Genomic DNA, 25,485 nt, shown 5'->3' on the forward strand with positions numbered 1-25,485 from the left:
TAGTCGCCCAGTGAGTTGTAGAATAGCCGTTCAAGGAGTTTGGAGGAAAAAGGGAGTAAGGAGATGGGGTATAGGTTAAGATTGATGGGGTCCAGTGAGGACTTTTTAAATATGGGGGAACTAGTACATGTTTTAAAGAGTTGGGGAAGATGCCAGAAGAGAGGAAGAGATTGAAAATGTGAGTTAGAGTGTATAGGATAGAGTCAGAGGGTGACCGTACCATTTGCGAGGGAACCGGAACCAGGGGGCAGGTGGTGAGGTGGGCGTTAGAAATTTTTTTTTTTTTTTTTTAGCAAACTCATCTATAGTAGTGGGGTTGAATGAGGAAATATTGTACCTGTGGACACAAAGGGGTTTATTTACTAAAGCTGGAGAGTCCAAAATCAGACTCCCTTCTGCATAGAAACCAATCAGCTTCTAACCTCAGCTTGTTCAATGAAGCTTTGACAATGAAACCTTGAAGCTGATTGGTTTCTATGCAGAAGTGAGTCTGATTTTGCACTCTCCAGCTTTAGTAAATAAACCCCATAGTGTCAAGTGGGGGAGGTATCTCTGTATAGCAGAGAGCTCATCACAAATGTGTCAATATTATTTTTGATCTCCTGTGCAGTGAGTGAGTTAGTGGGTGGAGGATGAAGTAGAGAGCTGAAAGTAGAGAATAGTTGATGGGGACTGGTTGAGAAGACGTTAATGGGAGTGATAAAATAGGTCTGCTTGGCAGTGTGGAGGCAGGAATTGTATTTTTGGAGGACAGATTTATATTGGTTGCAAGTTTTCTGAGACTAAAACTGCCCATACATTATACAAATGTCTTGTTCAATTTCACTTTAGATTTACCAAACACCATATAATATGCGCTCCAAACTAAACAACACTTACATTTTGTATCCAATAAAGCAGGCTCTTGGGCTTCATACTTGAAGGAAAATCCAAACGATATTGTACAGGAATTGTATAAGAAAATTGTATAATGTATGGCCAGCCTTAGTCTTACGCCTCGGGCACTCAGGAGCGCAGCTACTTTTTTTGAGACTTCTGGTGTCATCTTTTTGTCAAGGTTGTAGTGGTCGAGGCCTAGCTCTCTGTGCAGTGAGGGGTGAGTCAAAGTGAGGTTGACTGTGAACTATTGTAGACAGAAGTGGCTAGGTTGGGGCAGAACAGATGTGAGATTTTGTCAGAGGTGGTCAGTAGCAGAATAGAGAAAAGGAGGGTTAAGGTGGTGAAGGTTTCTACCAGTAACTTTTAGTAGGATGGAGGGAAAGGAGGTGGAAGATGGGGAGAGAGCAAAACTGATAAGGCAGTGATCTGAGAGAAGAAAAGGATTGTTGGAGAAGTTGCACAGAGTGCATAGGTAAGAGAAAGCAAGGTCTGGGGTGTTGCCATCAAGATGAGTAGAAGCATGTATCCATTGCTTCAGGTCAAAAGAGGAGGTTAAATGAGAAGTTTAGAAGTAGCAGGAGTGTTAGTATTAACAGGGATGTTGAAGTCACCGAGAACGAGTGTGGGATTTTCAGAAGAGAGAAAGTAAGGTAGCCAGGCAGAGAAGTCATTAAGGATGGATGATAGAAGTCTAGTGGCCAGTAGAGCAAAGGAATTCTTAAAGAAACTGGAGACAATATACAATGTGCCTCAAAGGAGGAGAGTGACAGGGAGGTGGGTGAAGTACCTGAATGGTGCAATGTGAGGAGAGAAGGCTTCCCACTCCACCTTCCTTCTGTCCACTGGGTCTGGGGAAGTAAGTCCAGAGGAGGCCACCATGGGAGAGGGAAGCAAGAGAAGCGGCTTAGGATTCTTGAAGACAGGTTTCAGTAACAACAAGTAGATTAAAGGAGTTAGTGATACAGGTCGTGGAAAGAGAGCGGGCATTCCAAAGGGTGCAAGTGAAGGGGAGGCTGGTTTTGAGAAGATGATTTTGCATTTATCCTAAATGTCCACTAATTTTTAAGAACATCTTCCATGGAGGAGGAGCAAGAGCCACAGTGATGCATGGATAGAGTATACTGTGAAAGTAACATAGAAAACCATTGATGTTGAAACTTTGAAAAGTGAAGTCATTTACCTTCCCCATCAGTACTGTGGCTCATACCATACATATTATAGCTGTTTAGTGTACCAAAATAGGAACCCATCTGGACTAAAATATGGGCCTTGCCTCTGCTGATATGTTTTAAAGGTACATACTCCAGGGCCAGCATCCTGATCTTTCTAGCCAGAGAGTCTGTAATTTTACAAAACACCTGCTATGCACATGCTTATCTAGTTCATTTACTAAGTTAACCAAGCATATGAATGGCATGTTTATTTTCTGATAGGGCACCTTTTAGGTGTTTTAGACTGATACAGTACTTCTGCATGCATCTATATTTTAAATAGAGTAAGGTTGGCTCTATGGAAAGTGGCCCTATGCTCCAATGTTAGTTTAAAACAATGGTAACAGTTGAGATAGAAGACTGAAACATAAAACTGAAAGATATACTTTTTCTGAAAGAATGGTGCTTGAGGTACACTCTAGTGCTGGTCACTTGACCCAAGCAATTTCATTTGCCAGATCATGTGACCCACCCAGCACTCATGCTTCTGGTTATGTCTCCATAACCTGAAGGAGTTTAGAGCAGCAACATCTTTATGAAAGGAAATTAATTTAGCATTTTTATTATTCTTTATGTATTCATACCTAACCTAGTTAAGATTTGAACTTGCCTAAATGGGCAAAGTAACAATGTCTCTAAAGTGTATGTTACCCTAACATTTCATTATTGGGATATGTGGGTGTGTTACAATGTACTGTTTAAAATGTATCTGGTTTTCTTTTCATTGCTTAGTGTAAAATAACTGACGTCCTGGAAACTGCTCCTTTTGACTGTTATCAGTTACAATGCTGCCAGCCATTTTTGAGGACTACAGATTTCCCCCCATCTATATCATTAAGAACAGAACATGGGGAGGTTTCTGTATCCCTAGGGTGACCGCTCTGCTCCTCCATATTTACAGTATGGTGGGTAAGCATTGTCACGTTAGCACAGGAAGTATGTAACTGGCAGGCTCACCAAATAAATGTGAAGCAGGAAAAAAAAATGAAAAAGGTTAATGCAGCCACTATTATTATGGACTGGTAAGTTGTAATATTTTACAATATTTGTTCTCAGGCTTACATCTGCCTATAATATACACTTATGCATAACTTCAGCTGTGTACCACTCTGTTTTGTTGCAGGCACATGAACGTCTAGAAGATACTAAGCTAGAAGCAGTTGGTGACAATAATGTGGAACTTATTCATGAAATTCTTGAAGATATTAGTCCTTTAGCTAATGAAGATAAAACTGTTGAAGAATTAGTTAATATACTTAAAGAGCCTCATTTTCAGGTGTGTGTTTGTTTTTTTTTTCATATTTATAACTTGAAAGTAGAGAAAATTATTGTCTGCAGTCTGAATAACCTAGATTGATGGCTTGTAGCCTCTTTTTTTGCACTCTGTTTGAATTGCATGGCAACACAAACCGTGATATACAGCAACCTAGATATCTGTTTTTGTAACAGATATCTACAGAGTTAAAGCTTGAATAGCCAGTTTCTGATTTGCCATAATGGATTTACTGCATGCGATCACACTTAAAGTGTGTTTAAATTTGGTAGCTTTACAATGGACAGTGCTGAAGGCCCCTCTATGCAAGATAGGTTTTTATTTTGGCTTCTACTGCTGCATGGTGTTTTTAGAGAACACATAGTGCTCTGTGGTACTGTTAACTGACAATTGCGCGGTTATGCAAAACTGTGCCCAAATTCAATTTATGTCCTTTTTTTTCCAAATAGTTTTCTTTTCGCAGCATTTGATCACCTCTGCGATTTTTACTTTTTGCACTATAGACAAAAAAAAGACTAAACATTTTGAAAAAAACCCAATATATTTTATTTTCGGCTATAAAACGTATCCAATAAAAATATATTTTTTGGTAAAAAAATCACAATGAATGTATATTTATTAATTTGCTCAAAAGTTATAGTGTCTACAAACTATTTACTTATATCGGGACTGCGATATTGCGGCAAACATTTTTACATTAACTGACACTTTGTGGGAACCAGTGACACTAATACAGTGATCAGTGCCAAAAATATATACTAATCACTGTTCTAATGACACTGGTTGGGAGGGGGTTAACATCTAGGGTGATCAAAGGGTTAAGTGTGTGCCTAGCTATGTGCTTGGTGTACAGTAGGGGGTGCTTTTACTATGAGAAGTGATGGATTTGTTCTCAGCTCTGCAGAGATACACAATTCATGACTTCCCTGTCTTTTCTTCCTCCCTGCTTGACAATCTGCAGGTGGCAGCGAGCAACTGCTCACCGGGGCTTGTAGATCGGTTTGTGCTGTGACATTTCACAGCAGAAGCAATCCTCCACTGGCCTGTGTGCGCCCCCGTGTGGCAGAAGTGCAAAATCACGCGCATTTATAGGTGATTTTGCACAGGAGTGCCACCCTGTAGCAGTAAAGCTACCTGGGCTCTTTGTAGATTGAATTAACATTCTCTCCTTTTATTCTGACAATGCTTTGTATACCTTGGCAAGCTGGGCTTTATTTTTGTAAACCGATACAAAAAATGTAAAAGATTTTCCCAGAAGACAGTAAATGGACTCAGTGGAATAGTCTCCTGGGGGGGATGCCAGCTGTAGGGTGCTAGTATTGTGATTTTTTTTTTAATCAATCCAATGGTTGATCAAACATCCTATAGGGCTGGAGTTCTCAGTTTTAATTACACCATACACGTTCTACAAAATACCTGTCTTGTGAGCTCTGTAGACCCCAAAGAACTCTTACATTAATACAACTGTTACTGCGAGTTCTTTAGGGGTCTGTAAAGTTTGATGTTTTGTAGATATGTGAATGATTACTAGTATTTTGGTTTAAAAAGAAACTGGGCAGATTTGTTTTCAAGATATGGGACCCGACAGTGGATGCAGCAGTGGGGGTCCTGTTGGTGCTGTGGAATCGCTATGCCCTGACTCATGCGATTCCACACAGAAACTTTTACCTTGTCTACTTGGAAGGATCAAAGCCGAGGGAATTTCAGAAAATTGCATAGCTCCAGATTGGCCTCAACGTGGAATGTCAACCTCAATAAATATATATATATATATATATATATATATATATATATATATATATATACTGATTTTGCAAGGATGACAGAAGAACTGGATGGACTGAAGGGGAATCCATAATACTACAGATTGTGCCACCTTACCTGGGAAAGGCACTAAATCTACACTACGAGAGAACCTGGTTTCTGCAATTCCTGAGTAGCCTGGAGTACAGGTTGCCTACAGGGAGTAGTATAACCCAAGCTAAGTGACTTTTTTTGCTGTATATCTATAGCATACAATAGGAACCATTTGAAATGTTCATTTTCTAGGAAAGTTAGAGTGTAAGCATACAACACACATGCATAAAATATCTCCTCCTAGATTGTAAGCTCGAAAGAGCAGGGCCCTCGAACCCCTCGTGTATTGTATTGTTTCTGTCTTGTCTCATGTTCTGTCCCCCTTGCTATTGTACAGCGCTGAGCAAACTCTTTGGCGCTATATAAATACTGTATAATATGTCTTGTATAATTTTTACATGCATAAAATATCTGTCTTGTATACTTTTTTACTTTTATCTTTTTGGTTAGTTTGTGAAAAAACATGGAAATAGAAACCCCTGTAGTATATTAATGTGTTTTTTTACAGAAAAAGAATGCTGAATGCTGCACATGCAAACTATTTACAACTGTAGGAAAACAAGACATACCGAGTAATACATATATGCATGCAACATCATGCACATGCTATCTAACCTTTCTAGCAAATGAGCATTGACAGTGGTCTGTATGCTATAGGGATGCGCTTAAAAGTCACTTAGCTTGGATTATAGTGGCTTCATGATTTCCGTAGGCAATTGAGGCTACTCGAGCAATTGCAGAAACTGGGTTCTCCTTTTATTCTAGATTTACTGCTGTCTCCAAGTTCTCCTTGGCAGTCTTTTTTGGTCTTTTGCAGACCCCTTCCGTTTATCCCATTCTTCTTTCCTTTTTAGCCAAATCAGCCTCTTCTAATATACACCTACTCCCCGTTCACTATAATGTAGAGAAAGCTGATTGGTTAATCATACAAGCAATTTTGATCTTATGGTTAACAAACAATGTTCCTTGGTCAATGCTAGCTTGCATATACCAGTTGTTCTTACATAGGTAAATAAGTTACCCATTTAAATGCTATTTACCATAAGCAAGTCCCCTATTAAATACTTCAGTCATTTCAATTTTACCTTCTTGATTAGACAACCTGCATTTTATAACCCTACTAGATTTGTACACGGCTTTCCCTTTGAAATGCCCATGGCCTTGCACATGTTTTATGTAGATAACCTGGATTTTATGACCATTCGTATACAAGTTCCCTTTAGTGTTTTGGCCTATCATTACAAACACAATCTGTTCATCTAAAGTAAGGCATTTTATTTTCATTCTTTTTTTTTTTTCAAAAGAATAAGCAGATGAAGTATGCCAATTCTATTATATTACTGCTGAAGATCTTCCTTTTAATGTGTAAATTTAGCTGTTACCAAACTGTCTGACCATGTGTATCTACATCACACAAGAAAACTGATGTTTACTCTAGAAAGACAGACTTTATAGGGAAGTCTGAAATATCACCAAATTTCTATAATTTATATTTTGTATACATCTAGCTTTAAGCAGAGTTTCAGCTGAAGAAAAAAAAGTCAGGAGCTACAAAAACTGTAGCTGCTGACTTTTAAAATACATCCACTTACCTGTCCCTCGGTCCAGCGGTGTCTTCACCACCGCTGATTTTACCAGCAGTCTTCTCTCCCTGGTGCAGGCACCTTTAGTGTGGGCACCCGGCTTGTGACCGCTTGTGGCTTCACAGATGGGTGCCCACTGCGCATACGCGAGAAGCGCTGCGCTTTGTGAATGGCCCCCGTAGTCTTCTGGGACCTGTCACATGTACCAGAAGACTACGGGGAGGGAGGGGGGGGAACAATTTCCACTTCCGATCGCCTCAGGCGATCGCAGCGGATGTGGGAGTGGATACCTGTCGAATTTGGGTACCCGCTCCCCAAAGGCATCAATCCTTAATGGGGAGCTGGGAACAAAGCATTTAAATGGAACTTCCCTTTTTGGGTGGAATTCCGCTTTAACTCAACGTGTCTGAGTATGTATGTGTGTGTATGTGTGTGTGTGTATATATATATATATATATATATATATATATATATATATATATATATATGTGTGTGTGTTATGAGTCTTCCTACCTGTCTTTCAGTTGGCCATGTTTTTTGCTTTCTTCATTTAAGGGTGGAGCAACACTTGGCCCTTAGTTCTATCGGAAGTCTGGTATTTACCCTGTCAGCCCCATGTCCTCTTTACTAATCATTCAGTGATTTCATATGAAATGTTGCTCTTGTTGCACCCCTGTTCGTTTATCACTCTTTGGGATCCAAGTGTAGTATTGTTGGTGCTGCCAAGACCTCCCTTCTGACCTATTCAGGACATTTTCTTGACATCGTCAGATGGCCTTTCTTCTGATATTGCATGGAGGCAAAGAACCTCAGTTTTTTAGGGATATTATGCTACATTTACTGTCCAGATACCAGTTCACCCCATAATTTACTTGTATACACAGCATATTAGTACATTTTGGCAGACTTGCCTATCAAAGAATCCCTTCCAGTGCTGCAGTGGCTTTTGGCTGTCACAGGTGCATACACCTTCTCCCCAGTCTGCCTTCAAGGTTTGGACTTTTCAGCTTCTTGGCTGGCTGGGCACGATGACATCTGTTCTGTGCATGTGCACAGGGGTCACATCACAGCAATAAGAGGTGCTGCAATTGTAAGCTGAGCCGCTTGTGTAATGCTCAGTGTATATTAATACTGACAGGCAGTAATAAGCACTTATGACAAAACAGACTAATGGGTTTCGTCTGTGATAAAACTTCTACCTGTCAGCTTTTTTTTTTTTCACTTTAAAGTGGTTCTAAAGGCTCAAGGTTTTAAAAAAAAAAAAAAAAAACACAAACCTTCTGGGTACAGCCCCCTTATACTTACCTGAGCCCCATCTCAATCTAGCTATGTGCATGAGTGCAGCGGCTCTCTGAGGTATCTCTCTCCGCATTGGCTCCTGCTGCTGTCAATCAGTCAGTGAGCCAATGAGGAGAGAGTGGGGGCAGGGCCGAGCTGTGCTCTGTGTGTGCTTGGACATACAGAGTGTGGCCCAGGAGTGAGTTTGCGAGTGCACCCATAGCAAGAGGCTTGCTATTGGGGGCACTCTGCAGGCGGGAGGAGCCAAAAAGAAGTGGATTGGAGCTGCTCTGAGCAAAACCATTGCACAGAGCAGGTAAGCTTTTAAATCACTTCAAATATTTTTGGTAAATGTGCATATATATTGTTATGTTACAATAGATCTTTAAAGCATGTAGGTGAAAATGTTTGTGCTTTTTCTTATGTAATCATTATTTTTGGTTGCAGAGTCTTTTAGAAGCACATGATATAGTTGCAGCCAAATGTTATGATTCTCCCCCCTCAAGTCCAGAAATGAATTCTGCAGTGAACAATCAAATTGCACCAGTTGATGCCATCCGCATGGTTGGAATTCATAAAAGAGCCGGGGAACCTTTGGTAAGGCATCCTTCATGCAATATATATTATAATTTTCACATATTGTGGCATAAAATCACCCTTTTTACATTCTTCTAGCCGAATTGTAAACCACAACTGATTTTTCTTTAATTGATGTTGAATGCTTAGCTTTTAACCCATTTGCTGCCAGTCTTTTTTTTTTTTTTGCTCATATGTTTAAAAAATAATTTTAGCCCTGAATATTGCCAAAACATTATGTGTTTTCTGAAAGCAGATACCCTAGAGAATAAAATAGTGGTAGTTCCATTTTTTTTATGTTACATGATATTAGTACAAAATTTCAGTAGAAAATAAACTTAAGTTAGTTTTGGGGCACACAAGTAATAAATTACCCTTTTTTTTGTAAAATATAAAAGATGAGGTTGTGCCAAGTAAATAGATACCCAACAAGGCTTAAAAGTACATGAAATGGTGACAAACTGCAGTACCCTATATTTTCCATAGATGACACTATAAAAGGCCCTACAGGTCATCAGTTTAACATGACACAGGAGCACCAGTGCTAAAGTTATTGCACTCACTCCGGCATGTGCAGTGATATGTAACGTATCACAATCACAGCAGCCCTTTACCATGTGATCAGCTGTGTCTAATCACAGCTGATCACATGTAAACAGGCTTGCCGGTTATCGGCAGTCCTTTCCTCATACACTATGCCTGTGTGAAAGGAAAGCCAATTACTGTCAAGGCTGTTAGTACACGGTTTACACAGATAATAAGAGCACTGGTCATCAGTGCAGCCTTATCAGAGCCCTTCAGTGATAAAGAAATTTTTTTTTCGGTCTTTTTTCATTTGTTTAGCAAAAAACGAAAAACCCAGTGGTAATTAAAAAAAAGCTCTTATCTGTTACAAAAAAATCATAAAAAAATTAATATGGTTACGATGTTGCATGACTGCTAAATTTTCATCCAAAGTGCAACAGCACTGAAAGCTGAAAATTGGCCTGGGCAGGAAGGGGGTGAAAGTGGCCAGTATTGAAGTGGTTAATGAGACGCAAGGTGTTTTAAAAAAAAAAATAAAAAAACCTCTGATGTCTCATCTGTCCTTCACTGAATCCAATGCAGTGTAGATCTTGCTTGCTTTAGGTCTAAGTGATGAAAGACACTATCCCAAATGCTCTAACAGTGGACTGTTTTTCAAACTCTTCCCATCCAGTGCAGGTGTATGTGCCCCACATTGGTTTTGACGAGATATACAGGTGTACCTCGGTTAACATAATTTTCGGTTTGCGAATGAAAATCCATTGAAAATAATGCCTCAGTTTACGATTATTTTTTTTTTTACTAATTTTTTTTGGCAACACCAAGTGTATGTCGGTGCAGATTTTTCACTGGAATTGCTGGCTTTTTTTTTTCTTCTTCACTATAGCTCACAGAATTAGCTGTCATCTTCCCCGGAGTTCAAGGAAACTTTGTTTTTTTTAAGAAACTTAAAGGAAACATTGTTTCTTTTAACTCGGAGAAATAAAAGGAAACTTTCTTTCTTTTAGCTGGGGGGAAAGTGACAGCTGAATCTCTGAGCTATAATGAAGAAAAAAAAATGGTAATTACATTTAAAAACCAGAACCATAATAAATTAAACAACATCATGGGGTTCCCCCTCCATTCATACCAAGCCCTTTGGGTCTGGTATGGGTTTTGAGAGGAACCCTTACTCCAAAATTAAAAATGGTGTGGGGGTCCCCCACAAGATCCATACCAGAGCCTTATCCGAGCATGCAGCCTGGCAGGTCAGGAAAGGGGGGGGGGGCGAGTGAACGCCCCCCCTCCTGAACTGTACCAGGCCACATGCTCTCAACATGGAGGGGTTCTTTGGGCAGGGGGGCTCCCCCCCCCAAAGCACCTTGTCCCCATATTGATGGGGACAAGGGCCTCTTCTCCCCAACCCTGGCCTGTAGTTGTGGGGTTCTGCGGGCAGGGGGCTTATCGGAATCTGGAAGCCCCCTTTAACAAGGGGGCCCCCAAATCCCAGCACCCCCTCCCCCCATGTGAATGAGTATGGGGTACATGGTCCCACTTCTCATTCACAAAAAGCGTAGTGTGAAAAAAGATAGGACACGGTCTTTGACAAGTCCTTTATTAAAAGGACGCACTACCTGCTCTGCTGGCTTGACAGTTCTTAAATATGTAAGGGGCGGCCGCATCCAGTGACATTACGCGTGTGGCCCCACCTCCTTGTGGCGTCATCAACCGGGGCATGCTGGGTCAATGATGTCACAAGGAGGTGGGACCACACACTTGATTTCACTGGGTGGCCCCGCCCCTTACATATTTAAGAACTGTCAAGCCAGCTCAGAGGCAGACGGCCGGGAGCCATCGTCGGGAGCAAAGCCTTTTTTCTTTTTTTTATTATTATTTTGCGTTGGTGGACATTGTGATTGACATTGGATCTACTGTGGGGGATATTCTTTAATATTTCTTTTAATAAAGGACCTGTCTTTTTTTCACACTACACTTTTTGTTTTTTGTGAATGAGTAGCGGGACCATGTCATTCACATGTGGGGGTGGGATCTGGGGGCCTCCTTGTTAATGGGGGCTTCCAGATTCCAATAAGGTGCTCTGGGGGGGGGAGCCCCCCCCCGCCTCAAAGCATCTCCCCATGTTGAGGGCATGTGGCCTGGTATGGTTTCCTGGGCTGCATGCTCGGATAAGCGTCTGGTATGGATTTTGGGGGGGACCCCCACGCCATTTTTTGTTTGTTTTTTTTTTTTAATTCTGGCATGAGAGTTCCCTTCAAAATTTATACCAGACCCAAAGGGCTTGGAATTGATGGGAGGGGGGACCCCATGCTGTTTTTAAAATTTTGTTAATTGCCGGCAATTCTTTCTTTTACATTCAGTTGTCAGTGGGAAACCCCGCTGACAGCTGAAACATTAACGCATGGTTGTCACTACTAAATTACCGCATGACTTGATACAATAACTCATGCTGTATTTTAGTAGCGTTTACTTTTTTCTGACCTCCGGAACGGATTAATTGGTTTTCAATGTATCCCTATGGGAAACGGCGTTTCGGCTTACGAATTTTTCGCTATACGAAAAGTTCCGCGGAACTAATTAAGTTCGTAAACCAAGGTATGCCTGTATATGTACATTATATTGCCTAAAGTGTTGGGACACCCCTCCAAATCACTGGATTCAGGTGTTCCAATCACCTCCCATGTCCACGTGTATAAAATCAAACACATAGGCATGCAGACTGCTTCTACAAACACTTGTGAAAGAATGGTTCACTCTCAGGAGCTCAGTGAATTCAAGCATGGTACTGTGATAGGTTGCCACCTGTGCAATGAGTTCATCCGTGAAATTTACTTCCTACTAAATATTCCACGGTCAACTGTTAGTGGTATTATAACAAAATGGAAGCAACTGGGAACAACAGCAACTCGGCCACGAAGTTGTAGGCCATGTAAAATGACAGAGCGGGGTCAGCGCATGCTGAACCGCACAGTGCCCAGAAGTCGCCAACTGTCTGCAGAGTCAACAGCTAAAGACCTCCAGACTTCATCACCAAGTGCAATGCAAAGCATCAGATGAAGTGGTGTAAAGCACTCTGCCACTAGACTTTAGAGCAGTGGAGCTGTGTACTCTGGAGTGATAAATCACACTTGTCTGGTAATTCGATGGATATGTCTGGGTTTGACGGTTGCCAGAACGGTACTTGCCTGACTGCATTGTGTAAAGTTCGGTGGAGGGGGTATTATGGTGTGGGGTTTTTTTCAGGGGTTGGGCTTGGCCCCTTAGTTCCAGTGAAGGGAACCTTTAAGGTGTCAGCTTGCCAAATAATTTTAGACCGTTTAATGCTCCCAACTTTGTGGGAACAGTTTGGGGATGGCCCTTTCTGTTCCAAAATGACTGCGCACCAGTGCACAAAGCAAGGTCCACAAAGACATGGATGAGCGAGTTTGGGGTGGAGGAACTTGAGTGTCCTCACCTCACTCCAATAGAACACCTTTGGGATGAATTAGAGCGGAGACTGCGAGCCAGGCTTTCTCGTCCGACATCAGTGCCTGCCTGACAAATGTGCTTCCGGAAGAATGGTCAAACGTTCCCATAGACACACTCCTAAACCTTGTGGACAGCCTTCCCAGAAGAGTTGAAGCTGTTATAGCTGCAGAAGGTGGGCCAACTCAATATTGAACCCTACGGACTAGACTGGAATGCCATTGAAGTCCATGTGTGTAAAGGCAGGCGTCCCAATACTTTTGGCAATATAGGATATCCCATATGTATACATTTATTGTACAGTAACACTGCTCATTCAAAAACACTGGTGAAAATGGGCTGGGGGGGGGGGGGTTGAATCTCATTTTCATAATTTTTCTGTTTTTCAGGGGTTTTTTTTTTTTTTTTTTTTTTTTCATTTTCGAGTAATTTTTTTAATTTGTCGCTGAAAAAAAAGGACTTGCCAAAGACAAGTTAGGAAAACAAGTTATTTAATAAAAAGTATTAAAAAATTTTAATACTGCAAGTATTAAAATATGCAAGTATTAAAAAATTGCATTTTGTTTGCAAGTGCCTTTCTGCACAGTAGCAGCTGCATCTTAAAAAAAATTCTTGCTATGTAATATTTTGACAGCTGGGAACTCCTAGTATTGGTAGTGGGCAAGTAGTGGGAGGAGCAGGATGAAGGAGACACTCTGAATAGCAGAGATGCCCACTCTCTCAGATGATGTAGTGAATTCACAGATGCTTCCACAAAGCAGGCTGCCAGTGCTGGGCTTCCTTATTAGAACATATCCTTTGCCAACTAAATGCTATGGGTACACCCGTCAATGAATTCTTGTTTAGAAAGACTTTAGCACATTGGCTAAATGGTTAGCACTTCTGCCTGGCAGTACTAGGGTCGTCGGTTCGAAGCCCAACCACGGCACCGCCTGCCTGGAGTTTGCATGTTCTCCCTGTGCCTGCGTGGGTTTCCTCCGGGTACTCCGGTTTACTTCCACACTCCAAAGACATGCTGGTAGGTTAATTGGCTGCTATCTAAATTGTCCCTAGTATGTGTAAGTTAGGGACCTTAGATTGTACGCCCCTTGAGAGTTAGGGACTGATGTGGATGTACAATATATATGTAAAGCGCTGCGTAAATTGACGGCGCTATATAAGTACCTGAAATAAATAAATATTTAAAATTATACATAATATCAGGTTATAGCATTCCTGTATTATGTCGAAGAGCATATTTAGGCACAGCATTTGTTTTGCCTCTTAAAGACCATATTTTTGGTTTTCCACTGTTTTATATCTTGTGTGTTTTTACAGGGTGTGACATTTAAAGTGGAAAATAATAATCTAGTAATTGCTCGGATCCTTCATGGCGGAATGATCGATCGACAAGGTCTTCTCCACGTGGGAGACATCATTAAAGAAGTTAATGGCCACGAAGTGGGAAACAATCCAAAGGAATTACAAGAGCTGCTCAAAAGTATCAGTGGTAGTGTGACTCTTAAGATACTTCCAAGCTATAAAGACACAATCACCCCTCAGCAGGTCAGTGTCACATAGAACACTTCACAAAATTTGTACTTTTTAGTCTTTGTCCTGGCTTTAGCTTACACTCACAATGCAGTTCACCACTTGAGAAGTATTTAATATTAATTTCTGTGTTACATCAAATGAACTCTACTATTTTGGCAGCAATTAGGGTTTGAGCAGATGAGTTTCTGAAATAGACATGTATGATTAAAGTAACAACAATTGCATTGTTTACAAATTGAGATTTATCTGACTACAGTTTCATTTCTTAAGCTGGCCATACATGGATCAAAATTCAGCCGGTTCAGCAGGGAGTGGCCAAATTTCTATCCATGATTGGCCACTGTGGTTGAACAGAAGTCGATCTACCATTTTACTTCTGTTCAGTCGCCCTGGTGGTATATTTCCACTCTGGTAGTGCTGCAGTGCTGGTCTGTGTATTCTGATGGTGAGAGAGTTTCCCTGCTGTCAGAATACAATGACGGAGAGAGGAGGATCCCTGCATCCACATTGAATGTGTGGATAGTGGGATTGGGATCCTTCTTCTTTTTTTTTTTTTTTTTTTTTTTTTTATTATTCATTCAACCCATGTATGACCAGCTTTTGACTAGGTTCACACTAGTACTGCTACATATTCGTGTGTGTGTATATTATTATTATACAGGAACAGTTTGCTCAGCGCTTTACAATATAAAGAGGGACAATACAGCAACAATACAGTTCAATACAAGAGGGATTTGAGGGCCTTGCTCCTTGGAGCTTACAATCTAGTATATGGATATACTCCTAGATTGTAAGCTCCAAGGAGCAAGGCCCTCAAATCCCTCTTGTATTGAACTGTATTGTTACTGTATTGTCTCCCACTATAATGTAAAGCTCTGAGCAAATCGTTGACGCTATATAAATCCTGTATATTAATAATAATATATACACACACACACACAGATACTGTTGAGATCAAATCAATTCATATGTTAACTGACAAAAGCCTTAGGCTCCATACGCAATGGATGTTGGAAAGCTGGACTTTGTGCGTCCTAGAGTTGTAGAATGCTGCAGAGTCACAAGCACACTACATTGATATCTTCAACAAATAACCAGTTAATTTGTATTGACATTTAACTATTCACACAAACTTTTAGCATCAGGGCTGCTATAAGAGCATTCCAAATGATGTCGGCGCTTCCATCTTCACCTGGTGTTCCTTCCGGGCTTGCAGGCTCCGGCTTTTTGATTGGTCTCGGCGCGATGACATCACGGTCGCAGCAAAGCGCTCTCAATTGATGGCATACTCCAGTATGCATTCAATATGCATTGGTACACATTTTGGGAGATAGTCACTGTACCTACAGGTAAGCCTTATTATAGACTTACCTGTAGGTACAAGTCATGAACCAGACTTTACCGCCTCTTTAATTTGAAAGATTAACTACTTGCCATCCTGAGGGTTTACCCCCCTTAATTACCAGGCCTCTTTTTGCCATTAGGCACTGCACTAATTCAACTGATTGCGCGGTCATGCAATGCTGTACCCAAACTAAATTTACGTGCTTTTTTTTTCACACAAATTGACCTTTCTTTCAGTTTGATTTGATCACCTCTGCGTTTTTTTTTGTTTTTGTTTCTTTTGTTTTGTTTTGTTTTTTTTGGTGCTATAAACAAAAGGTTTAAAAAAATATATATTTTTGAAAAGAAAAAAAACAATATTTTCTCATTTCTGTCATAAAAAAAATCAAAAAAACTAAATTTTCATCATAAATTTAGGCCAAAATGTATTCTGCTACATGTTTTTGGTTAAAAAAAAAACAATAAGTGTATATTGATTGCTGTGGGTGAAAGTTATAGTATCTAAAAACTATGGTATGGATAATGGAATTTACACAGTTTCCTGACTGCCCATCACATTTCTTGAGGTGCTACAATACCAGGACAATACAAACACCCCCAAATTACCCCTTTTTGGAAAGTAGACACCCTAAGCTATCTGCTGAGTCCATGGAAGATTTTTTTTTTTTTTTCCACAAAGTTGTTGTTTAAATGATATATTTCTCACACAAGCCATGGGTATATGTGGAATTACACCCCAAAATACATTTTGCTACTTCTACCGAGTATGGGGATACCACGTGTGAGACTTTTTGGGAGCCTAGCCACATACAGGAGCCTGAAATCCAGTGACTACTTTGAAAGCCTGAAGGTGCTTAACTTCCTCATTTCACTTCCTCACTACCTATCACAGCTTCGGAGGCCCTGAAATGCCAGGATAGCACCAACCCCCCCCCCCCCCAAATTACCCCTTTTTGGAAAGTAGAATCCCCAAGGAATTTACAAAGAGGCATGTTGAGTATTTTGCAGATCTCATTTTTTCTCACAAGGGTTTTGACATATAAAAAAAAGAAAAGAAAAAATGTTTTTGTTTTCTTTTTTCATATTCCAAAAACACCTTGGGGTGTCTATTTTCCAGAAAGGGGTCATTTTGGGGGGTGGGGGCATTTTATGCCCAGCATTAGAAGTTTATGCCACACATTCACTCTTCTAAACACCTGAAGACCAAGCCTTTCTGATACATTTGTTCACATGAAAAAAAATCTGTATATTTTGCTAGGAAATTACTTTGAACCCCCAAACATTATATATTTTCTTAAAGCAGACACCCTAGTGAATAAAATGGTGGGTACTACAATTTTATAATGTCACATAGTACTCGCACATCGATTTAACACAATATATTGGCCAATTATTTGGTAAAATATAAAAGATGATGGTATGCTGAGTAAATAGATACCAAACATGACATGCTTTAAAATTGTGCAAACTTCATACTTTTTTAATATCCTTAGGCAACGCTTTAAAAGCTACCATTTTAGGTTTACAGAGGAGGTCTAGTGCTAGAATTACTGCCCTCGATCTGACGTTTGCGGTGATACCTCACATGCATGGTACAACCGCTGGGGGGGCGAGGGTGCTTTTTTTTTTTTTTATTATCATTTTTAATGCTATCACAGCGTATGCAAATATCCCCTATAACGTCAATGGGCATTGTCATATATTATTTTTTGAGAAATCTGGGGTCTATCAGACTCTAGATATCTCCTCTGTCCTTACATTATCTAATCTCACCAAGATCGGTGTGATCAGATGCTTTCCCAATTTACAAATGGTGCTGTTTATATCCTACGAAACTGAAGTGATGAAATGCTCGTAGCTTCTGATTTCTTAGACTATAGAGAGGATTGGTACCATTTTGGTCTCCAATCAGCTCTATGGTCAGCTGGCAGAAACATCGGCTGCATTCTCAGGTTCTCCCGATGGCACGGGACTGCCCGAGAAGGCCGTGGAAGGCAGCGGGGGAGGGGGGCATAGTTTCCTGCTACTTGTAAAAGCAATCCTGCAGCTAACTAGCCACTAGGGTTGCTTTTACATGAAAGCAGCTGTAGGCATCATCCTGGTATAACCATTCAAAGTCCAGTGATGTACCAGTACATTGCTGGTCCTTGTTGGGTATGTATGCTATGTTTTTTTTTTTTTTTCGTTTTTTTTTGTATGAAGCCTGTGGGCTGAATGGGGAAAAAAAAAAGAAGAAATCTCTGCCAGAAAAAGTATGTGGTATGCTCACCATTAGAGTTTACCGCCCTGCATCCACCCACTTCTAATGGTGGGCACACATTAGGTCGCACGGTTCCACATGCACCAGTTCCAAGATTGTACAAATTTCTAAATAGTGGCACTCTTGAATAAAAATTGGCCACGTATAAGTGGTACCCCATATGAAAAAAGGATGACACCAAGTCCCAGACTATCTTGACACCCATGTAGTGTGGCATCTGGGGGGCTCCACGTGACTCTCTTTTCTTTCGTATATCCGAAACTTATATGTATAGCCTATAGTAAAATGGGGTAAAAGACGAGCGCTTGGTCTGAGGGATTCAAGCTGCTAGCATGAAGGTAAACCTCGTATAACCTCCTCATAGAAAATAAAAACAGCAAAAATGCAGCGCTTGAGCATGTAGTAAAAAGAATTGGCGTGTGCACATCAGAATTAAAAGAAATACATTGAAGGTATAACATGCACCAAATTAAACGTACAAATTAATGTAAACAATGGACGGGTAAGTATTAATGATTCATCTGACCAAACAAAGTGCATATAGTGATAGGGATGTTAGAGTCATTAGAAGTACATCCGTGTGCCAATCAAATTCGTGACTTCCGTGATAGGAGAATAGCTGCAAAACGCACTAACCAGATGCGCAAGAAAAAGCGCATTGGAGTATAATGACCTACTCCTGGTCACAGCCAAAAGATCATCAGCGAAGGGACCTCAGGAACACCTTTGCATCAATCATGCCATCTCCTACCACCAGGGGGAGTACGCCTCCTTACAGTAACACGAAATTGCCTTATATCGTCTTTCGCCAGGGGTGGTGTGCTTTCATATCAGGAGATCACCTTAGGGACTCAGCAATAAGACCCAAAAGAGAGAAATCTTGATAGTGTAGTATCAACGCGTTTCGTGGCAAGAGCACATTATCAAAGGGCAAAAGGGCTTTGATAATGTGCTCTTGCCACGAAACGCGTTAGGTATAAGGATACCTCTCATACCACTTGTTACCCACATGGTCCATGCATCTGACTATCGGCCATCTTTTTGGATTCTGTGAATCAGCTTTTCTGGATATCATTATGTAAGTGTGCTACTTGTTCTTTAGCAATCTCTTGAATAAAAATTACTACACTATCAAGATTTCTCTCTTTTGGGTCTTATTGCTGAGTCCCTAAGGTGATCTCCTGATATGAAAGCACACCACCCCTGGCGAAAGACGATATAAGGCAATTTCGTGTTACTGTAAGGAGGCGTACTCCCCCTGGTGGTAGGAGACGGCATGATTGATGCAAAGGTGTTCTTGAGGTCCCTTCACTGATGATCTTTTGGCTGTGACCAGGAGTAGGTCATTATACTCCAATGCGCTTTTTCTTGCGCTATCTGATTAGTGCGTTTTGCAGCTATTCTCCTATCACGGAAGTCACGAATTTGATTGGCACACGGATGTACTTCTAATGACTCTAACTTCCCTATCACTATATGCACTTTGTTTGGTCGGATGAATCATTAATACTTACCCGTCCATTGTTTACATTAATTTGTACGTTTAATTTGGTGCATGTTATACCTTCAATATATGTATAGCCTGTTGCCCTCTCACAGGTCTTCTACATCTTGACCTCATATCTGGGACACTTGCAGGGGAGAAATTGTTTGAATGCAAGGCGGCCAGAAAAATGAATGAGGGACTCCTCAATGCAGTTTTTTTGCTGGGGAGTTGAGACATCTGCAAATTTTTGGTTAAGGTGATATACGAGAGGTCGAATTCTGTGGAGCTGGTCAAATTTAGGGCCACCCTGAGGATGACAGTGTATTGTTGAAAAGCATAAATACTCTCATATCTATGCCTGGCCATGGCAGCAGAGAATACGGGCATATGATGAATCGGGTCTGTAGACCGATACATATGCAATTCATATTTTTAAGTAATGCTCATGTTGAGGGTTAGGCCCCAAAAAACTTTAAATTCGGAAACCATAATGGGTTTCAATGCGAACGGTCTGGCAAGGTTTGAATTTGGGTTGGCGGCAATAAATTGTTGTGCATATAAATTGCTTTGATCCACAATCAATGCATACAGATCTTCTGTGAAAAACCGCTCCAAAAAATCAAGGGGAGTAGTTAAATTTGCTATTTCCACATGAACTCCCGCTTGGGCAGTAAATGGGTGAAGTACGGGTACTGCAGAATTTGTGGGCTGCCAATCGGGATTTGCAAGCACATCCAGAAGGATACTAGGGGCTCTACGCTTGTGTGCGAATTCTTGGTGGTTATGGGAAACTACTTGTGCTCACCACCACACTGGCTTGTACTGCGCTTATGGGACTCGCCATGTCACCAAGTGATACTGCAGTGCTGGTATGTGAACGACCAGGATGTACTAGGCCGCTGGTGCTCAGTTCACCAAAAGGTAGAGCGGCACTAGTACTGGCACATACTGAATATGAGAGTCATCAAAATTTACCGGCAAGTGTTAGCAGAGATCAGGCCTGATTTTTGCCTGATTTTGCAAACACTGCGGTTTTGTGTGCAATGCATCAAGGGACAGTGATCTACTGACACTGCACTTGCTGGGTGAAAAGGGGAGGGGGGTTAAGCGTAGGGGCTAAACGCAGGTGCCGATGCTGATCCCGCTAACGCTGCGTTTTTGGGGACACTATACTAATGTGAACGCTGGTATCAAAGATATTGATCCGTTCAGACACTATACTAGCAGTGGAGGTTTATTGTGTATGAACGTGTTCCTGGCAATCAAGGGGTTAAATGTGATTACTGGTGTACTGACAATCTGACACTATCTGGGAGGGGCATGAAAACCACTGGAGCGCAAATCACGTATATATACGTGATTTTGCGCACCCTAGCAGTATTTCTGTATTAGGGCAGTTAAAGAAGCAGTTTGTGTTCTGGCTGTACGTTACTTTAACTGACAATTGCAAGGTCATGCAGCGCTGCACCCAAATTAAATCTTTGTCCTTTTTTTTTTTGTCCAGTAACAAAATTTAAAAAATCAAATTTCGTCATAAATTTAGGCCAAAATGTATAATGCAACCTGTCTTTGCTAAAAAAAAAATCCCAATAAGTGTAAATTAATTGGTTTATGTGAAAGTTATACCATTTACAAATGGCGGTATAGATACTGGAATTTTTTTTGTTCTTTTAATACTAATAATGGCGGCAATCAGAGACTTATAGCGGGACTGCAGTGGGCATTCTGACACTGGGGGGAACTGACTTTGTGTCACTGACATCCCCAGAGAAACCAATACAGTGATCAGCGCTAAAAAAAAACAACGGACACTGTACTAATGGCACTGGGCAGGAAGGGGTTAACATTTGGGGGTAATCAAAGGGTTAACTGTGTGATGGGAGTGTTTTACTGGGGGGAGGGGGTGCTTCACTGTAAAGCACATTGATCGGGATGGCTGTATTCAGCCATCTTGAGCAGTTTGCCCTAACTGACGGGAAGGAGGGCTGTTGGTAAACAATGCAGCCCGCCTCCCTGTCAGAGATCGCGGATAATCACCGTCCGGGATCCGGTTATTGAAACCCAGGGCCACAATCGGTGGCGCGGGTAGGGCGGTTGCGCGCCCCTCCTACCCGGAAATGCAGAATCACATATATATATATATATATATATATATATATATATATATATATATATATATGTGTGATTTTGCTCAGAGGGCCCGCCCTGCAGCAGTAATTGTACTGTTGGCGTGCCATAAGCAGTTAAGCAAAGCCTTTAGGAAGCATGTTAGGTTATTGCCTAAAGTATGTTAATAATGCTCATATGAACATACCCTAACAGAGCTGCTTTCCTTGGAACACATCCAGCACAGTGCTTTCTTCCTGAGCTCAGGGAATGCAATGATCAGAGTGTTCACAAATCTGTGGTAACGGTACACATTTGTGTTGTCTGCTTGTGGCATGCAGTAGGCCTGTGGTCTGGATGCATAGCAAAGAGCCCTCATTAACAGTAACAAATGCAGACCTAGCATCCAGTGTGTTTGTCATCTTATATCCTGTGTATTAACAAGTAGACGCTCCGTATCCACTAAATGTATAATCAGTTATGTTCTCTTATACTGTGCTTGCAACCTGGGAATTTTATAGTTTATTTTTGGTAAAGTATATCACTGTGGTAATAAGTAAGCCAAGAGTTAACCCTGGATCAAATGTTGTCTTTCTCTCATCCGTGAATACCACTACCTGGGAGTCCAATCAGATAAGTTTGTCAACCCAATCACTAAAATCTTATATAAGCTTTAACGTGTTAATGTAATTTCAAAAGCACTCAGCCCAGCTAGATAACACACAAGATGTAGTTAAATTGTTTAAATCATTTAGATTCATACATTCACACATATATTTAAAGCCATACTGCTGCAGCAAGACACCTCTACATGGTCCTTGAAGTAGAACTAAAGGCAAAACTTTTTTTTAAATTTTGGTTAGAGCAAGGGAGGACTATAACCTGTCATATTTTTCCAACATCTTTGTCCCATTGCAGAGATTTCCCTTCACTTCTGGTCCTATAGCCAAACAAGAAGTGGGAGGAAATCCCTACAAATTAAAGGAATTTCTTGGGGACCTCCAGGTCACCAAAACTAGTGTCCCCATAGATTTCCCCTCTATTAATTATCTGGGAACAAACCAAAATTGTCTTTTAGTTTCAGTTTCAATAATAATGGTAAATAGGACAAATAGAGATCATGAATCTCCTTAAGGGGGGGGGGGCAGATAGCAATAAAAACTGACAAGCATTTTAATTCATCTCTACTCTATCCAAAACTAAAACAAAAAAAAAAAGTTTTGCCTTTTAGTTATACTTTAAAGCGCCACTGCACGCAAAATTCTCTTTTTTTTATTTTTTTTAATCTTTAATTGTTACATTAACACTCAAATTTATGTCACTGCTTTTAGAAACTCTCTAAGCTATGCTGAGTGCTCCTGTTATGTGTAGCAAGCACCCTTCAGCATCAGAATGGTATCTGGCCATCAGTTTTGGTGTTGTGCCTCCCCCAACTAACTCTTTTGTGCCATTCAAAAAGTACAGCACAATAATGTTTGTGCTATGCTTGTGAATGGCACAACAGAGTGTGTATCAGTGATGAAGGCATGGGGGTCATGGAGGCTCAACAACAGAACTGCTGGTGTCCATCATAGATGCTGTTATGACCTTTGGAGCCCAGTAAAGATGACCTAGAGCTGCCTGGATCACTTTTACTTGAAAGCAGAAAATTGGCTGCAAAAATAAATATTAAGCAGCAGTAACTATGAGCCTGATTACCCCTTGAGTAAGAGGACTTTTATAAAAGTACTTAGCTCCAACACAGGATGCTAGCAGGGTTTAGTAAGCTTCAGCACTTCTAGAGGCCTGCTAAAACCTGCTGAATCTTGTTAAAAGGGTCAGTCAGCACTCCCATTAAAGGCAAAATTCACCTTTTAAAACAAATTATTAAATGCACATATCTTTGCAGGTAATAAAGTGCATTTATTCATTTTTTTTCTTAGGAGCTTGCAGAGCATCTCACCAATGATCAGTGGATTGCAGGTGCAATGTCAGACTCCAGCACATATTGCCTAGTGCTCTCTGTGTGTACCTCTGTATGGGTAGACTGTTCCTAAGCTGTAGGCTGCATGAATGAACTATGGGTGTGCTGATCAGTGCTCCCCAAGTTCATTCAAACTACAAGGCCGTATTCTGCATTGGTAAACAGGAATTGTAGTTTTTTTAATTCACAGATTACTGTGAATGAATGATGCGGGTGTATGGGTGGAGCCATGCAAACCTGCGCTGATTTTAAATTGTTACAGCAGGTGTGATAGTGGGAGATGTACCTCTGTCTGCTGTCACAGTGGGGGAGTAGGGGTTGCTGCCTAGTAACATTTAGAGTTACACTCTAAATACTGGTTTAACATAACATCTTAGGTGAACTTAGCGGTTAGCGGCTAGTCTGTGTTTACTAGGGACCGAAATTTCGGCCACTGAAACATACCTGCAAAAAATAGCCCTATCGGCGTTTTGCCAATAGGAAAAATTTAGCCAATACAGGAGACTTTGTGTACTGCAGATGTGAGGGGGCGGCTGAGAAAGGCAGGAGAGGAGCAGTGTATACAGTGACTGGCTGTCACTATGTCAGTGCCGGTTTTTAAATGTAATTGCTGGATTTTTTTCTTCTTCGCTATAGCTCACAGAATTAGCTGTCACTTTCCCCTCAGCTAAAAGAAACAGTTTCCCTTTAGTTAATTTCCCCAAGATAAAAGAAAAAAAGTTTCCTTTAGCTCCGAGGAAAGTGACAGCTCATTATCTGAGCTATAGTGAAAAAAAAAAAAAAAGCCGGAAATTGCATTTAAAAACCGGCACTGACATAACAGCCAGTGAGGGAGCCTCTCTGTATACACTGCTCCCTCACTGTATACACTGCTCCTCCCCCCCCCCCCCTCCTTGCAGACACTGCCCCCCACCCCCTTCTCCCTACAAAGAGGACCTGTCACTCATATGCTATCATATAGGGAACTATTGGTCCCCTATGTGATAGCAATACAATCATAGGTTAAAAAATAAAAATATACATGAAAGTAGAAAAAAATACAAAAAAAAAATGAAGCCTTCCCACCCCCACATACGCAGACATTTTGGTTTTGGCTCGGTTTTCGGCCACATGACTTCTGAATTTTCAGTATCGGTTTCGGTACCAGAATTTTCATTTCAGTGCACCACTAGTGTTTACCATTCCCATACTGGAACTGACATTTTCTTTAAAGCTTCAGCAAAGCTTACCAGAATTTTTACAAGTACTTATCCAAACTGAAGCCCCTATGGACTAGGTCTAACACTAAATATCCTGAACTCCCAAGTTGGGGTATGAGTGTGTGTACATATGTTGTGGCATATACCCAGCAAAACAAATCTAACGGCACATACGGCAGGCAATAGTCTTGTAATTGCAGTGTAGTACTCACACTCAGAAAGCCTGGCATTGGAGGAGTCAGTATTTAGGTTTAAGTATATTAAATTGAATCTTTTTAAGTCACAGTTTTCTGTTTTTCTTTGCTTGAACATACGGTAGCTGCATAAAACATTCAAATGTGTGTTACATATACAGTATATTATTGGATTAATGTCCATATGCATTTTTGTTTGTATTATATTTGTTATAGGCTTAGTTTTTCTACTTGTGTTGCCAGGGCTAGGGTTTACATTCTGATCAGTTATGGGGATTCAACCTGAATAAAAAAGATTCGATAAACCTGTTAATCCAAATTTTCATGCAGCTCTCTTACCACATAGACAGATGCTTCCTGTAAGATGGTACTGTGCAAGATTGCGCTATAACTTGGTCTCACTTGGCTTGTGCATAATGACGGATCTTGAAAATCAGATAACCTGCTGAGTCTTCTCTGATATCACAAGTACAGCAGTGTTAAGCCAAATGGTTCTAGAGCTTGTCATGCCAGTAATAAAAGCACTAACAATCGCTGAAGCAGCCAGTGTTTGAGAGGGTGTTACAAAGCAATCGATGTACTGCTTATATGTGTGTTGTTTTGTTTTTTTGGGTTTTATTTTTTTTTGGATGGTAGAATTTTAAAACTCAGGACTTGAAATCCTTGCAACAAAAGTCTGTGTATTGAAAAGCTAGTTGAATTATATCCTGCAATTTCTAATCCACTGGATGCATTTGCTCATGGTCCACACAATTT

The 25,485-nt window shown here is 40.8% G+C and overlaps 1 protein-coding gene across 2 annotated transcripts in view; it reads left to right on the top strand.

Moving 5' to 3' along the window:
* Positions 1–25,485, top strand: part of PALS2 (protein associated with LIN7 2, MAGUK p55 family member) — a 154,780-nt gene that overhangs the window by 87,562 nt on the left and 41,733 nt on the right. For both annotated transcript variants that reach the window (XM_089673208.1, XM_089673207.1), the window contains exons 3-5: positions 3,214–3,366; positions 8,529–8,678; positions 13,962–14,189. In XM_089673208.1, the coding sequence (XP_089529334.1) occupies positions 3,214–3,366; positions 8,529–8,678; positions 13,962–14,189 (531 nt within the window). The remainder of the gene's footprint in view (positions 1–3,213; positions 3,367–8,528; positions 8,679–13,961; positions 14,190–25,485) is intronic.

The sequence above is a fragment of the Staurois parvus genome, unplaced genomic scaffold (genome assembly GCF_062004578.1).
Source record: "Staurois parvus isolate SC_StPar_1 unplaced genomic scaffold, SC_StPar_1.0 ptg000136l, whole genome shotgun sequence".
Lineage (NCBI taxonomy): Eukaryota > Metazoa > Chordata > Amphibia > Anura > Ranidae > Staurois > Staurois parvus.